Consider the following 17,802-nt stretch of genomic DNA (forward strand, 5'->3'; position numbering starts at 1 on the left):
AACCTGACATTGATCAAGGACCTTTCATGTGATCAGAGGGAAGGTGAACTAACATTGATCAAGGATCTTCCATGTGCCAGGAAGTGTGCAATGTAATACTTTGTGTGAGTGTTGGTCTTTCCATTCTTTATAACAACCCTGTGAGGCAGGTGTTATGATCTACATTTTATATATAGATATAAAATTATATGTCTTGTGAAAGCCATACAAGAGGGATACTCTCTGGAGATTAAATTTGTGAAGGTGAAGGAGGGAGGTTTCCTCTTGTTTAAGAAAAGAAATTGCCACCTGCCGGGGTCCAGCCCCGGCTGATCCAGGGTCTTCGAAGGAGAGACGGCTAGGCGGCCTATTCAAATGTTAATTAGATATAATAAAGAGGAATAGAATGAGGATAGCTCAGTAGGAAAATTCAGTGGAGAAAAGAAGCTGAGTGGCTTGGTTTACGCGGAAAATCAATATAACCCGTGACACCAGGTTAGCTCTGACCACGGAGGCCGCAGGCGCCCTCTCGAATAGCGGAAGGTACCCCACCTTAGACACCTTCTCGAGTGGGTCTTAGAAGCCCAGGCAAATAAATGGTCGCAGAGGACATCCACGCTCCAGATGGACACTCAGCTAGAAGTTAAAGGGAAGAATGACATGGGGAGACCAAGCGTTGGTGAGCAAGGCCCATAGCTTTATTTTCAACAGGGGCTTTTATACCCTAAGTTACACATAGAGGATAATAGGGGATGCAAAGTCAGCAGTCTTTGATGCTTATCAAAAACCAGGGTTTCTTTCCTGCAGATTTATCGTATACAAATGGTTTAGGTGATTTACATCATCTTCTGGCCAGAGGCCTATTAACATTTTATGACTCTTGACAAGGACTTATCAACAAAGACTTATTTTCTCTAAGAGTAATTATTTTAAGGTTTGGCGCCATCCTCCGAAGATAAGATTACGTTCCTATAGGGTGGATGTGTGGGTTTACAAAGGAAAGAATTTACTACCTTAAGGGTCTAAAGTTACTAACACCAGGCCACTACTTATTTTTTCTACATACCAACTATATTAATTAATGCACATTCAAGGATACAATTCAGGGGATGTGAAAACTTGGCAACAAACATTGGCTCATCAATGAAATCTCTTACTAGTTTTATTCTGACAGTTTCTAATTCTCTGAGAGGCTCTAAGCTATTTGAATATCTTAAGCTTCCCGTGCCTCTGGAGGCTGGGAGACTGTAAACAATCGTATGCATAGCTGTAGGTGTCCGGGTAAACTTGTCAGGCGAGTTAGAGAGCCATCTGAGGGGTTTGGATTTAAACACTCCTAATTGCCCAGGAACTTTATTAATTGGAGCTGTAAGTTAACTCTTTGACAGAGAGAGCGAGATGGTGGTGGGGGACAGCCCCCAGTAAAGTCAGAGGTGAGAGCACAAAGCAATAAAGTAGGCAGACTCTGGTTTTTTGGGGGGTAGATGCTCGAGAATATCCGGGGGCACTCCCGAGGCTCGATCCCGCCTTTGCGTATGCCGAGCCCCCTTCCTCATGACCTTTGTCACGAGTGGAATGTCTCTCGCCGGCTCCCGGCAGCCACCTATGTCACAGCACAGGAAATCTCCTGGGATCCTTTGAAAACAGCTGGGACAGAGATCTGAGCTCTGCCCAGTCTGATGGTAAAGTCCATGTGTATTCTGTTCTATATATTTGTGAGCTTTTATGGCACTGGGTGGGCATGTAGAGGATATTTTGTTTTTTTCAATTTAAATAGTGTCTCTTTCCTATTTACCATGTCATCCTGTGTCTCTTTGAGCTAAACTCTTAGGAAATCATTTTTAAGGAAAGACACCATGTTAATTGTTATTGATTAAGCATTTGAAAGTCTTAGGCTCAAATCACAAAGTAGGAGTAAGCAGGGATATTTGGGTCAGCGTATGACTTTAGGGCCTTGAGCTGTGACAGCAGGACACATATTCCAAGGGCACAGAGTCACTGCTATGACTTTGCCGCTATCAGGGATGCCTGCTGCCCACCTCTGCCCACTCCACTGACACCTGTACCTTCAAGTGCACGCGAGTCTTTCCAATCACCAAGTCCCGGTGTGATTTCTAGAGAAACCAAGACAGAAGTATTCTCAGTGAAGGATTTGGTTGGAATTCTGAAGATGTATGTCTGGAGGGAGACAAGTCCTCATGACTTGAGTTATGCCTGAAGGCTATCCCCCAGATTTTTCAGTTAAATGAGCCTGTGATAATAATGGCAACCTTTACCAAATGTTTTCTTAGTGTTTTACGTGGAGTATCTCATTTCCTCCACACAAAAACTCTATTACTTTTTTTAAAAATTATTTTTTATTGGAGTATAGTTGCTTTGCAATGTTGTGTTAGCTCCTACCACACAGTATGTATACATATATCCCTTCTTTTTGGATTTCCTTCCCATTTAGATCACCATAGAGCACTGAGTGGAGTTCCCTGTGCTTTATGGTAGGTTCTTATTAGTTATCTATTTTATATGTAGTATCAGCAGTGTATATGTATCAATCCCAATCTCTCGATTCATTCTACCACCCCTCCCTGATTCCCCTTGGTGTCCATATGTTTGTTCTCTACATTTGTGTCTTTGTATCTGTTTTGCAAATAAGATCATCTATACCATTATTCTAGATTTCACACATATGCATCAATATGTGATATTTGTTTTCTCTTTCTGATTTCACTCTTCATGACAGTCTCTAGCTCTATCCACATCTCTACAAATCACCTAATTTCATTTCTTTCTATGACTGAGTAATATTCCATTGTATATGTGTACCACATTTTCTTTATCCATTTCTCTGTTGATGAACATTTAGGTTGTTTCTGTGTCCTGGTTGCTGTAAACAGTGCTGCAGTGAACTCTGTGTTGCATATAACACCACTATTGTTATTTATAAGTGAGACAACCGAGGCACAGAAATTCCCAAGTGACATAATAAAAATAGGAAATACTCAGCAGGGCAAGAAAACTTGGGGGGAAGTGGGTTCAAAACTTTGGAGTTACTTTTTCTGCTGGAAAGAGACAATTTGTATCTCTGGAAGACAAAAATCTATAAGCTAACATAGAGGATCACAGATCATCCATAAAAACCCAAACTACTGATTATTCTTTCTGGTTAGAGATGTAATGTGTTTAACCTTGGAGGATATTTAGAAGACACTGAAAAGGATGAATCTCAAAATAGAAATGATCTGTAAAATGTATAATGAGTGAGTTTATTACCTTTGTATGAGACATTAAACAAAACTAAATATAGGTTCATCCTTCTAGGGAATAAAGTAACAATCTGGTGGCTATGTGAGACAATTTCCCAGGATGAAATTGCATCTTCTTGGGTCCATGAAGATCCTTTCAACTTCTGTTAGGTGATACCATTCTTCAAAGCCCGATACCCTCATTTATTTCACTAATGTGTAAAGCCTCAATGAAAAAGGCAATTTTCAGAGCCCCAGGCTATGCAAGTGCTGTACACAGAGGAGTTAGGGACCTGAGACAGAGGCTCCATAACCTGATAGACTTTGGAGTTGCTTTTTGAGGAGTTCATTGTCTTCCAAGAACATGGGTTACTCTCTTCCCCTTGGAGTCCTCTTTCAGGCCATATCTGACTTCTCCTGTCTCTCTTCCTTCCTCTCTATAGGCCTCAACACCTTGCTTTTCTCTCCTTTCAGTACTAATTCTCAGGACTCTTCTTTGCAGTCCACTAGATTGCAGAGTGGGACACAATATTAGATCTTCAGCTACATTCCAGAGTTTCAAGGAAAGTTGCTCTTTTCTGGTGTCTTGATTTTCATCTGCTACAAAAAAATAAAAAAGTAAACACACACACATATACACATCTAGAGAAATATATGAATATATACCTATACACACATATATAAAGATACATGAATATGTGTATATATATATATGCACACACACACACACACACATATATCAGTTCAGTTCAGTCGCTCAGTCGTGTCCAACTCTTTGCAACCCCGTGAATCGCAGCACGCCAGGCCTCCCTGTCCATCACCAACTCCCAGAGTTTACTCAAACTCATGTCCATCAAGTCAGTGATGTCATCCAGCCATCTCATCCTCTGTTGTCCCCCTCTCCTCCTGCCCCCAATCCTCCCAGAATCAGAGTCTTTTCCAATGAGTCAACTCTTCGCATGAGCTGGCCAAAGTATTGGAGTTTCAGCTTTAACATCAGTCATTCCAATGAACACCCAGGACTGGTCTCCTTTAGGATGGGCTGGTTAGATCTCCTTGCAGTCGAAGGGACTCTCAAGAGTCTTCTCCAACACCACACTTCAAAAGCATCAATTCTTTGGCACTCAGCTTTCTTCACAGTCCAACTCTCACATCCATACATGACTACTGGAAAAACCATAGCCTTGACTAGACGGACCTTTGTTGGCAAAGTAATGTCTCTGCTTTTGAACATGCTATCTAGGTTGGTCATAACTTTCCTTCCAAGGAGTAAGCGTCTTTTAATTTCATGGCTGCAATCACTATCTGCAGTGATCTTGGAGCCCAAAAAATAAAGTCTGACACCGTTTCCACTGTTTCCCCATCTATTTCCCATGAAGTGATGGGACTGGATGCCATGATCTTAGTTTTCAGAATGTTGAGCTTTAAGCCAACTTTTTCACTCTCCACTTTCACTTTCCTCAAGAGGCTCTTTAGTTCCTTTTCACTTTCTGCTATAAGGGTGGTGTCATCTGCATATGTGAGGTTATTGATATTTCTCCTGGCAATCTTGATTCCAGCTTGTGCTTCGTCCAGCCCAGTGTTTCTCATGATGTACTCTGCATATAAGTTAAATAAGCAGGGTGACAATATACAGCCTTGATGTACTCCTTTTCCTATTTGGAACCAGTCTGTTGCTCCATGTCCAGTTCTAACTGTTGCTTCCGGACCTGCATACAGGTTTCTCAAGAGGCAGATCAGATGGTCTGGTATTCCCATCTCTTTCAGAATTTTCCACAGTTTATTGTGATCTACACAGTCAAAGGCTTTGGCATAGTCAATAAAGCAGAAATAGATGTTTTTCTGGAACTCTCTTGATTTTTTGATGATCCAGCAGATGTTGGCAATTTGATCTCAGGTTCCTCTGCCTTTTCTAAAACCAGCTTGAACATCTGGAAGTTCACAGTTCATGTATTTCTGAAGCCTGGCTTGGAGAATTTTGAGCATTACTTTACTAGTGTGTGAGATGAGTGCAGTTGTGCAGTAGTTTGAGCATTCTTTGGCATTGCCTTTCTTTGGGATTGGAATGAAAACGGGACTTTTCCAGTCCTGTGGCCACTGCTGAGTTTTCCAAATTTGCTGGCATATGGAGTGCAGCACTTTCACAGCATCATCTTTCAGGATTTGAAATAGCTCAACTGGAATTCCATCACCTCCACTAGCTTTGTTCATAGTGATGCTTTCTAAGGCCCACTTGACTTCACATTCCAGGATGTCTGGCTCTAGATGAGTGATCACACCATCATGATTATCTGGGTCGTGAGGATCTTTTTTGTACAGTTCTTCTGTGTATTCTTGCCACCTCTTCTTAATATCTTCTGCTTCTGTTAGGTCCATACCATTTCTGTCCTTTATCGAGCCCATCTTTGCATGAAATGTTCCCTTGATATCTCTAATATTCTTGAAGAGATAGTCTTTCTCATTCGTTGTTTTCCTCTATTTCTTTGCAGTGATCACTGAAGAAGGCTTTCTTATCTCTCCTTGCTATTCTTTGGAACTCTGCATTCAGATGCTTATATCTTTCCTTTTCTCCTTTGCTTTTCGCTTCTCTTCTTTTCACAGCTATTTGTAAGGTCTCCCCAGACAGCCATTTTGCTTTTTTGCATTTCTTTTCCATGGGGATGGTCTTGATCCCTGTCTCCTGTACAATGTCACGAACCTTCGTCCATAGTTCATCAGGCACTCTGTCTATCAGATCTAGTCCCTTAAATATATTTCTCACTTCCACTGTATAATCATAAGGGATTTGATTTAGGTCATACTTGAATGGTCTAGTGGTTTTCCCTACTTTCTTCAATTTCAGTCTGAATTTGGCAATAAGGAGTTCATGATCTGAGCCACAGTCAGCTCCTGGTCTTGTTTTTGCTGACTGTATAGAGGTTCTCCATCTTTGGCTGCAAAGAATATAATCAATCTGATTTCAGTGTTAACCATCTGGTGATGTCCATGTGTAGAGTCTTCTCTTGTGTTGTTGGAAGAGGGTGTTTGCTACGACCAGTGCGTTCTCTTGGCAAAACTCTGTTAGCCTTTGCCCTGCTTCATTCCGTATTCCAAGGCCAAATTTGCCTGTTACCCCAGGTGTTTCTTGACTTCCTACTTTTGCATTCCAGTCCCCTATAATGAAAAGGACATTTTTTTTCGGTGTTAGTTCTAAAAGGTCTTGTAGGTCTTCATAGAACTGTTCGACTTCAGCTTCTTCAGCATTACTGGTTGGGGCATAGACTTGGATTACTGTGATATTGAATAGTTTGCCTTCAAAACAAACAGAGATCATTCTGTTGTTTTTGAGATACACACACACATATATATATAGATATATGAATACATACATACACACACACAGAAAAAGAGAGAGAAAGACAGAAAACTTTTAAAGCTGTATTTGATGAAGAAGGAAAATTATCCTAGAAGGATCAGAGAGGAGGTGCAAAAGCAGCTCTCCTGGCTCTAATTCCAGAAATTCTCAACATGAATCACTTATTTGTGAAGATGTTGGCAATCACTGTTGATATATGAATGCGTAATTTGGGAGGGACCATCTATTAAACTGGGCCAATAGCATTGTTCCATTTGTCAAGGTAATGAGAAACTTAGTGAGAGAATGACTGGTCCAACCCTGGACTGGTCCAACTGGACATCATGGGAAAGCACTGATTACCTTGAGAAAGGAAAGGACTTGGACTTCAGAAGGATGAGGTCACAGAGTAGGCAAAGGAGTGACACCCAAACCTAGCTGTCTTCTTCATGGCTTTGCTAAGGGTTCTCGATTTCCCAACAGGTTTTCTCCTGAAAGGGACACCTGGTTGATACTCTGATGGGTCTCCCATTTGAGCCTACACTGACGGATATGCTGCCTTTCTACTGGGGACCACTGTTGGCAGAGAATCTTCAGTTATCTCCCCAGCCACCACCACACTTTCAGGAATTTCATGGATCCATTATCATGCCCCTCCCAGGGCTGCTCACACATGCTGATGACCCATATTGCCTTGTTGTTGTTTAGTCGCTAAGTTGTGTCTGACTCTGCAACCCCTTGAACTGCAGTATGCCAGGATTCCCTGTCCTTCACTATCTCCCAGAGTTTGCTCAAACTCATGTCCATTGAGTCAGAGATGCCATCCAACCATTTCATCCTCTGTCGTCCCCTTCTCCTCCTGCCCTCAGTCTTTTCCAGCATCATGGTCTTTTCCAGTAAGTCCACTCTTTGCATCAAGTGGCCAAAATATTGGAGCCTCAGCTTCGTCATCAGCATATTGCCTGGTTCAGGGCAATTCTTATGGGCACTGGCCAAGATTGGCATTGGGCCTGCACTGCAGCTGGACCTATTTCTCTCTGCCTGGTCTTGCTCTCTTCCCTTCAGCAAGAGTTGGTCCCTAGAGTATTCTTGGACGGGATATTCAAAGTTTCCTTCCTAGGGGACCAAATTTGCAATAGGGCTCAAGTATGGCGGAAAGAAATTATATTTGGAAGCCATTTCTTCCAAAAGAAAGATCAAAGCTCTTGACATTTCTGTAAGGGTACAGTGCAGATGAAACCTCTCCTTCAGAGGTGCTATAACCCAAAGAAGTGTAACAGGCTTTGAGAAAGGCTCTTTAAGTCAGAAAGTCCTTTGTCCTCATTCTTAGGCAAAGGTAGCTAAGCTAGCAGTGCCAGTTCCTGTAATGGGAGAGGGAAAGAGCCTGCCTCTGCTCACATCAGTCAATGATGTTAAGCTGGTTCTTTCTCAAAATTGCACTGTGTATTCTGCCTCTGTAGCTGTACTTGAGATAAAAATAATCCCCAGCCCTTCTCCCAATTTTCCAAAAGCTGAAGCTATTCTGAGGTTAAGTGTTTCTGATTTGTGTCATACCATCTCCCATAAACAAGGCCAAGAATACAAGCTCCAATTCTCAACATCGTTTTCTGAAGGGATTAATGATACCTACTGAGGGTTAAGGCTGTCTCACCAGCCCCAAGACCTAGCCTCTCTTGTTTACAACACAGTTCTCTCTAAGTGTACTTTTATTACAAAGGATAAGGCAGCTATTTTTCCCTTTAAAAGGTGATTTTTTTCCCAGAAAGAAGTGGGCAAAACTGGGCTTAGATAGAATGCTCTGAATGTTTTAATCTCCCTCAAATTTGTATGTTGAAACCCCAAACTCCAATGTGATGTTTTAGGAGGTGGGACTTTTGGGAGGTAATTAGGTCATGAGGGTGATACCTTCTTAAATGGAGTTTGTGCCTTCATAGTGGGGACCCCAGAGAGCTCTCTCACCCTCTTTCTGCCATGTGAAGTTATAAGAAATAGGTGGTAGAAAGACAGGTGGAAGGAAGTTTTCTCACTATACAAATTTTTTATACTTTTTGAATTTTGACCCATGGGGATAAATAACCTATTTTTAAAATGAATAATAATGTCCCATTAGATCCAATTTAAAACTTCAATTGTATGCCTAGTTCAAAGCTTCCTCCCCCTTCCAGGTTTGGCATGAACTATGGACCCCCAATCTGCAGCTAGATGGAGTAAGGTCTCTTTTCTTCTCTATTTACTCCTCCCCACTTCACTCCCTTGCTCTTGGCCTGCAGGAGTGGGGCGTAGTTTGGATAAAATCTCTTTGAATGTGGTGTTTGTGGTTCTCTCCTGATGGTCCACATGCTCTAGGTTTCTGGCTCTTTGTAGATTTTTCAGTAGCTCCTCTCCTCCTTTCCTGACTAGGGAATTCCATCTGGACAGCATCCTGATGGGAGTTTTACGCTCTTTGGCTGAACTCCGATAACTCCCTCTGCCCCATCTTGCTCCTGGGGGTGAGGAGAGGGGGGTCTTCCATGGTCTTTTATCCTAAGGTTCTTTGTTCCAGTAGATCCTCTTAGAGGGAAGCTCAGCTTTCTTTCTCAACGTCCATTTCACCGATGGGACTATTATGCATTTTGCCGCATCAAATACTTCCCTGCCTGCCAATGAGGGCTGCTCCAGATGGCCCCCTGTCTGGAATTATCCAATCAGGAAGCAGACATTAGTCTCTAGGTTAGTCTCAAACAACTCAAGTTTTCCTGAGTATTTTTTGACCAGATCTACTTTCAGGCACTGTGAAGGGCGCATGAATTTCTGCCTTGGATTTAATGTCATATTTTTGTCAGTTTGCTTGTTAGGAGCCCTCTCCCACTAATTTGTCTGGGAGTGGGAAAAACAAAACAAAACAAAACAAAACACACATCAAACTGACAACTCATGACTCAGAAGAATTCCCTCACTGAATGAATTCCTGTCTTTTGCTTATTGGAGCTTCTGGACAGTGACAGTGAAAATCCAAAGACAAGTTTGGCCACCTCTTACTGAAGTCGGGAGAGAGGTAGCCTCTAGGCTCCCCTCCTTAGAATGTGGAGGTACTTATGACTTGTTGCCAAATGGAAATGTCCTGTTCCACATCCAGTTACTAATATTAGTAAAAATCTCATAATATCATCCTACCACGTGAAGAAGAAAGCTCCTATTTTTAATAACTACCATTTATTGAAGGTTTACAAGGTATTAAAAACTTTACATACTAATACATTAACTGATCAAAACCCTATGATGAGTTAGGGAGTTTCATCCCCTTCTTGGTGAGAAAACCTTAGACCCAGAGGTCATATAGTCAGTGGCAGAGTTGGAATCCAGATCTGTCTGACTCCAAAATCAATCTGCATACAAAGATAAATGGTATAGATCATGTCTAGTGCAGTAGCCTCTCATTAACGAGCTGTGGACTTGAGGTGGTGGTGTAGTTATTAGGAGGGGTTGAAATATCTTTAGGAACATTAACCACTGTGGGTGAACTCAATAAACAATGTAAATGGTATTTCTCTTACATGTTAAGTCAGTAAATAATGAGTTCTCTCTTTGTGCCAGGCATTGTTCTAGGTGCTGGAGAGACATCAGTTTCAAAAAACAAAACAAAACAAAAAAACCCTTTCTTTGTGGAGATGAAAATTCATTAAAATCATACCAAAGTTATATATTTCATCATCATTCATTTTAGTAATTAAATGAAACAAAAATATAAGTATTATCATGTAAAACTTTGCTCTTTAAAATGAGTATTCTGGACCTATCTGGAAACCACTGGTAATATTTAAATGATAGCAAAGACATGATCCATTAGATGAGGGAGGAATTTTGGATTCTGTCAAATCCAAGCAGGGACTTGCAATATCTGGGTCACAGAGCAAATACTGGGCGATCTCCATGGGTAATCCCACTCCTACTTTATACGTATCTCTGTGTAAACTATGATGATTACTTAAGTAAGTTAGGGTTATAATTTCATTGATGATAAAGATGAGGACTAATGATCAAGGTCAAAGGCAGGGAGGTGGGTTACTTTATTTCTTGCTAACCTTTTGACTCTAAGACTCTAGGAGGTCCCTTCTAAAGCTCTTACAGAGGAGTGAATGCTTTGTTCAAACAAGGTGTGGTCTCATTTGATCTAGAGCTTCCCTAATGGCTCAGATCCCAAGAAAGGCAATGCCAAAGAATGCTCAAACTACTGCACAATTGCACTCATCTCACACGCTAATAAAGTAATGCTCAAAATTCTCCAAGCCAGGCTTCAGCAATACGTGAACCGTGAACTTCCAGATGTTCAAGCTGGTTTTAGGAAAGGCAGAGGAACCAGAGATCAAATTGCCAATATCTGCTGGATCATCAAAAAAGCAAGAGTTCCAGAAAACATCTATTTCTGCTTTATTGACTATGTCAAAGCCTTTGACTATGCGGATCACAATAAACTGTGGAAAATTCTGAAAGAGATGGGAATACCAGACCACCTGACCTGCCTCTTGAGAAACCTATATGCAGGTCAGGAAGCAACAGTTAGAACTGGACATGGAGCAACAGACTGGTTCCAAATAGGAAAAGGAGTACATCAAGGCTGTATATTGTCACCCTGCTTATTTAACTTATACGCAGAGTACATCATGAGAAACGCTGGGCTGGACGAAGCACAAGCTGGAATCAAGATTGCCAGGAGAAATATCAATAACCTCACATATGCAGATGACACTACCCTTATTGCAGAAAGTGAAAAGGAACTAAAGAGCCTCTTGAGGAAAGTGAAAGTGGAGAGTGAAAAAGTTGGCTTAAAGCTCAAGATTCAGAAAACTAAGATCATGGCATCTGGTCCCATCACTTAATGGCAAAAAATGGGGAACAGTGGAAACAGTGTCAGACTTTATTTTTTGGGCTCCAAAATCACTGCAGATGGTGATTGCAGCCATGAAATTAAAAGACGCATACTCCTTGGAAGGAAAGTTATGACCAACCTAGATAGCATATTAAAAAGCATAGATATTACTTTGTCAACAAAGGTCCATCAGGTCAAGGCTATGGTTTTTCCAATGGTCATGTATGGATGTGAGAGTTGGACTGTGAAGAAAGCTGAGTGCCGAAGGATTGATGCTTTTGAGCTGTGGTGCTGGAGAAGACTCTTGAGAATTCCTTGGACTGCAAGGAGATCCAACCAGCCCATCCTAAAGGAGACCAGTCCTGGGTGTTCATTGGAAGGACTGATGCTAAAGCTGAACTCCAATACTTTGGCCACCTCATGCGAAGAGTTGGCTCATTGGAAAAGATTTTGATGCTGGGAGGGATTGGGGGCAGGAGGAGAAGGGGATGACAGAGGATGAGATGGCTAGATGGCATCACCTACTCGATGGGCTTAAGTTTGGGTGAACTCTGGGAGTTGGTGATGGACAGGGAGGCCTGGCGTGCTGCGACTCATGGGGTCGCAAAGAGTCGAACACGACTGAGTGACTGAACTGAACTGAATGGCTCAGATGGTAAAGAATGTGCCTGCAACGCCGGAGACCTGGGTTTGATCCCTGGGTCGGGAAGATCCGCTGGAGAAGGAAATGGCTACCCATTCCAGTATTCTTGCCTGGAGAATCCCATGGGTTGGGGAGCCTGGTGGGCTACAGTCCATGGGGTCCTAAAGAGTCGAACACGACTGAGTCACTGAGTGACTAACACTCATTTGATCTTTAACTTCAGTCCTCCGCGATCTTCAGGAGAGGCACTCTATAGGCTTCATAATAGCCTGTTCAACCAAAAGCTTCATATTCCAAGAAGTTAGGTGCCAGGAAGGTAGCGTTTGGTCTTTCTCGTCACATCCTCGTCTTCACTGCACGAGTTCAGATTCATCGATGGTCCTTGCAAGGGTATCACCTTCTCCATATGGTAGATGGGGAAATGAAGGAAGTCTGCACCTTGGCCTTGGAAGGGCCTTGAAAGGTTCTGCATTGCTCTTTGCAGCTCGCTTCACTGTTTCCTCACTCCTTTTGACACCGTGCCGGTGGCTTTAACTCCCCCTTTTCTCTTTCGCTTTCCTTTCCGCAGGCCCCCACCCAAACTTCCCATAAATTGCGGCCATTGAACTACATTTCCCACAATGCCCCGCGCCGACCGGCATCGGTGGGGTGTCCCCTGAGCTGCCAGTTGTAATTATTGTCGGGCCAAAGCCACGTTTCCGGGGAAAAGCCAAGTTATTGGCCACTTTTCCGTTAAGAAGCCCTTTTCTTCTCTACTTGCGAGGACCAATGTTGGGTGAAGAGGCCTCTGTGGAGGGAAATTCATACCGGCAAACGCTCTGGCCACCTGTTTCCTCCTCGCGCCTCGGCCCCCGCCAGGTTCCCCGGGGGCCTGGGAGTGTCATTGGCGGATGACCGCAGCCGTCGCCGCTGCCCGTGCCGCTGCGACCATGGCCTCTGGCAGCAGCGGCCTCGCAGCCGCCCGCCTCCTGTCCCGCGCCTTCCTCTGTGAGTCCGGCCGGGACTCTGTCCTCCAAGACTCCGCGAGTTCCCGGCCTCACCTGGCCCGGCGCCCCGGTCCAGGCCGCGGCTGGGCCCTCAGGGGCGGGATCTCGGGGGAGGGCCCAAACTTGGGACCCCCGGGGACGGAGGAAGCTTTACTCTTTATGTGGGGCGGGGACCTGTTGGGCTGCCGGCGAGTGGGGAAGTAGAGCGGCTCAGCCAGGATTCGGGTCTGGGAGACCTGCAGACGCGGTGTCTGGATCTTCCACGCCTTTGATCCTCCGGTGATGAGTGGGGGATGGGGGCGGCATCTGGACAGGTTCTTTAGGAAAGTTAGAAGTGACGTGGCCCAGGATGAAGTCTCTGGGAGGGTGAGTGGGTTGAGAAGTACGGGCAGGAAATCGGTAGGAAATTGGAGGGTCAAGCTGAGCCTTGTACGGGACGGTCCTATACTTTTAAATTGTCCTTTCCTTAGATTGTAAGGTGAATCTGCAGGAGGATGCATTTAGAGTCAGCACAGCCCAGAAAACTACAAGCTTAGTGTTGGCTAGGACCTTAACCACCTTACTTGTAGTGTCTGCACCAGGCAGTTTGAATTCTTCAGTTCCTGAAAACTTAACACCCAAGGTTACTAGTAACGCTGACTGTTGAAAATTCTTGCTATGTTCAAAGTCTCTGTGTTAGGTAGGTTGTGTAGGAAAAGACTTTGGAATCAGCCACATCAGAGTTTGAAGTCTGCCTGGTTCTGTACAGTTTAGGTAATAACTCTGGGGGGTGTTTTTAAATCTGTGTCTCAATTTCTGTTCACATTCCATGAAATCATTACCATATTTTAATCAGTCTGAAACACTGTCACTTGTAAGATGTACTGCTGTTTTGTCTGCCACTAACAGTGGGAAATGATTGCTAATTTAAATTGTGACACACCATTAGTTGTCTCATCCTGATTTAAGAAATGTAAAAAAGAAAAATTGAAAAAAAAAAAAAGTGCATCCTAAAAATGATGAAGTCCAGGATTCACCATGCAGAATAAAGGGAACAATTTATGTAAAGTACCTTGGGTGAAATAGGTACTCAACCAAAGTTAGTTTTTTTCTACCTCCCTTTTTTCTGCTTTGCTGCTAGTTGTGTTGCTGGCACTGAATATTGGATGAGATGATTCATGTCTTGAGCAAATTATATTTTAAAAGTGTACAACAATGACTGTACACTCTGTTGCTACCCTTAGCTACCAGATCACCTGAGGACAAACTTTGGCAAGTAGGAAGAAGTTGGGTTTCTTTGCAAGAGTTTTCTGGAGACTTTTATTACCTAATTAAAAGGATAATCAAGGATGTTTTAGGCAGAAAGAAAAAAGGAATTAGTTATACCCATGTCTTTCTTGCTTTTCTGAGTTTCTGAAAAATCCTTGCCTCGGATAGGTTTGCTGTCTTAGGAGCAGAGTCTATAGAAGAAAGTGTCTCAAAGATTAAGATCTTGAATCCACCCTTAGCGAAACTTAACGATCCTGTTCTCACAGAGCTTGAGCTTCTTTATTCTTTATTCCTAGACTTCGGGATCCTGAGGCCTTAAGAGGTCATCTAGTTTAGCTTTCTGTTGGTGGCGTGGCCTGGAATTATCCTAGTCATGTGATTACCTTGTCACTAAAGGTCTGAGATCTAAACCAAGGTATCTTTTATATTAGAGAGGTTACAAATAACAGCATTGATGTTTAAGAACCTCTGAATCTCCCACATCTTTTCTCATATCACATTCCTAAGCCCATTTCCACTCTCACTAGAAAATTCACAGCCACAACAGTAGCACCTTGCAGACTTTTTTTAAAGACAGTCACAAATTATTTAGGCTCTGAGGTTAGTAGGAGAACTAGAGTTACTGTGGAGTTTTGTCCCCTTTATTATCTTAAGTTTTAATGCACGCTTTGTGCTGAAGGTCATAAGTGTTGCAGTGTTGATTTGAATTAGGAAAAAACTCCAAACGCTTGTCGATGCCTCTGAGAGACCTGTTGAGGGCAGCCTAGAATATTTAGAAATTCTTGAGCCAAAAGAACAGTCCTTAGGAAGAGAGAGAAAGAACTCAATTGAAGTGGGGAGAGAAAATAAAATGAAAAATAAGAAGGATTTCTCCGATGAGAATGCTTAAGGATTTTATTAGCACCTTTGAAATTGAAATAGTGAAAGCTTTCAAGAAGTATAAGGTAGTGCAGAATTGTTTTAAACACAAGCCAGTAGTTCCTGTAAGTTGGGTCTTTGAGAAGTAAATAGGGAACAAGAGCTAGTATTTTTTATCTTTATTGTGGTATAATCAACACAAAACATTATGTTAGTTTTAGGTATACAACCTAATATTTTGATATTTGTATATGTTGTGATGTCTGTCTACTGTGATATGTGTCTATCACCATGCATAATTTCCCATTTTTGTTTCTTGTGATGAGAACTTTTTAGCTACTTTCAAATGTGCAATATAGTATTATCAACTGTAGTCACCAAGCTGTACATTACATACTCATGACTTATTTTATAAGTGGAAATTTGTGTCTTTCGACCTCCTTTCCTCACTTGCCCTTTCACCTTCCAACTCTGGCAACCACCAGTCTGTTTACCTGTGAACTCAGGTTTTGTGTCTCTGTTTTTTTTTTTTTTTAAGATTCCACATATAAGTGAGATCATCTGGTATTTGTCGTTCTCTGTCTGACTTATTTTACTTTGTGTAATGCCCCCCAGGTCCACGTGTGTTGTCACAAATGGCAAGATTTTCTTTTTTATGGCTGAATAATATTACATATTGTGTGTCTGTGTGCATATTAACATATAGACCACGTTTTCTTTATCCACTCTTCTGTCGATGGACACTTAGGTTGTTCCCATATCTTGTATTTAATTGTAAACATAATTGTAAACAGTACTGCGGTGAACATGGGGCTTCCTTTCAGTTTAGTGGTTTTCGTTTCCTTCAGGTAAATACTTGGAAGTGGAATTGCTGGGTCATATGACAGTTCTGTTTCTAATATTTTAAGGAGCCTCAATTGTGTTTTCCATAGTGTCTGCACCAATAACCTTCCTAGGACAGGCACACAAGGGTTCCCTTTCTCCAGATTCTCATCAGTACTTACTGTTTTTTGTCTTTTTTGGTGATAGCCACTGTAACAGGGTGAGGTGAAATCTCACTATGGTTTTGATTTGTGTGTTTCCCAGACAATTAGTGATGTTGAACACCTCTTCACGTTACCTGTTGGCCATCTGTATATATTCTTTGGAAAAATGTCTGTTCAAGAGCCAGTATTTTTTAACTTTAGAAGTAAGGCATTTTGATGCCAGAAAGTGAACCGTACAGCCAAATTGGTCCCATTCCTTTGTTTGGCAAATATGGAAATAAATCCCAAATGTTTCCTCATCAGTATCAGAATGGGTACTGGAGCTCAGGTCTTCTGACTGCAGCATCCTTTCTACTACATGCATGCTGGATGATACATTGAGCCTCCTTTTTGAAGTTCTGATTTTTCTTTTTCTTTGGCAACCTCACTGGTTTGTTGAGAAGGTTACTACTCTACCCAGAGGTGTCATCTGCCTTTTCCATGTGTTTGCCAAGTTGTACAGTCCTGTTTCGGGAATTGGGAAGATATTTAGAAGTGTAGTTTGGAAAAGGGGACCCTCAACAGTAGTGTTTCTGATAACTAGAACCTGTTGCCATTGCATCTAAGAACCAAATCTTTATTTCAGAAATACAAAATGGCCTTGATCTAAATGTACCAATGTAGCCATGAGAAGGTGACTTGATTACCTGACCTCAAACTTGTTTTTCCATAAAAACTTAGTTGGGGATATTAAAAGTAATTTCTCCAAATATAGGGGAAGAATATAATTTCACCAAAGGCAGGCATTTTGTTGCCATAACCCACATTTTTTAATATTATATTAATAACACTCCTAAAATTGGGATGTCTTATAATTGATGGTATCTTACAGTAAATTGGCAGCATTTTCTTCACCTTAGTTCTTAATAGCGCTTCTTAAAATTGGTAGTGTTTTAGATTTGATGAAATATAGTACTTAGAGCCCATTATACTTTATCTGTAAGTGTGTACTAAATGAATATATAATTTCACATCTGAATAGTAGATTGGGGTTTAGAAGTAAGTGGCTGCTGAGCTACTCTGCTATACTTTAAGGCCCTATAGGTAAGGACCCCAATAGTCTGCATATTATAGATGCATAATACATATGATTAGTAACTATACATTTGTTAAAATCAGGAATACATACCTGAATAAATGAACAAGCAACAAGAGCATAGTTTGAGAGAGCAGCTGGAGTGGGAGTATTTTCATGAATAGTCTCAGGCTACTGGTTAGGAGCACAGTACTGGTCACATAGCACCATCCGTGGTCTTAGTCCCATGTGGCAGCTGCTTTTGGCCACACTTGCATCCACACTGCAGCCATCTTGTGGATGGTGTGGTCATTCTGGGGGGGAGAGGACTCGCATGTGGCTGGCTGATACACATTTTTTTCAGATTACTTCGTCTCTTTTGTTCATAGCCTTTATTACAGTTGGCACTGTTGGGGTTTTGTGTTTCTTTGTTTAATGTTTATATCTCAGGAAGCTTCATGTGGGCCTCAGTCTATCTTGTTACCCCAGAATCTCTAGTGTCTGGGAGAGAGCCTGGCACAATGAATATCTCAGTCTAGTCTTTTCATTCTATGTCAGTGATAAATAGCTAGTAGTGAAATCACACTTTCTCTACCCTAATTATTATGCTGCATGCTCTCTATGTTAGA

The 17,802-nt window shown here is 42.0% G+C and overlaps 1 protein-coding gene across 1 annotated transcript in view; it reads left to right on the forward strand.

The window, feature by feature from the left end:
* The first annotated feature begins 12,871 nt into the window (after positions 1–12,871).
* The window catches only part of SUCLG1 (succinate-CoA ligase GDP/ADP-forming subunit alpha), a 36,366-nt gene continuing 31,435 nt past the window's right edge, over positions 12,872–17,802 (forward strand). The window contains exon 1 of the mRNA XM_055540373.1: positions 12,872–13,028. Coding sequence (XP_055396348.1) covers positions 12,932–13,028 — 97 coding nt within the window. The 5' untranslated portion in view covers positions 12,872–12,931. The remainder of the gene's footprint in view (positions 13,029–17,802) is intronic.

The sequence above is a fragment of the Bubalus kerabau genome, chromosome 11 (genome assembly GCF_029407905.1).
Source record: "Bubalus kerabau isolate K-KA32 ecotype Philippines breed swamp buffalo chromosome 11, PCC_UOA_SB_1v2, whole genome shotgun sequence".
In the NCBI taxonomy this organism is placed as follows: domain Eukaryota; kingdom Metazoa; phylum Chordata; class Mammalia; order Artiodactyla; family Bovidae; genus Bubalus; species Bubalus kerabau.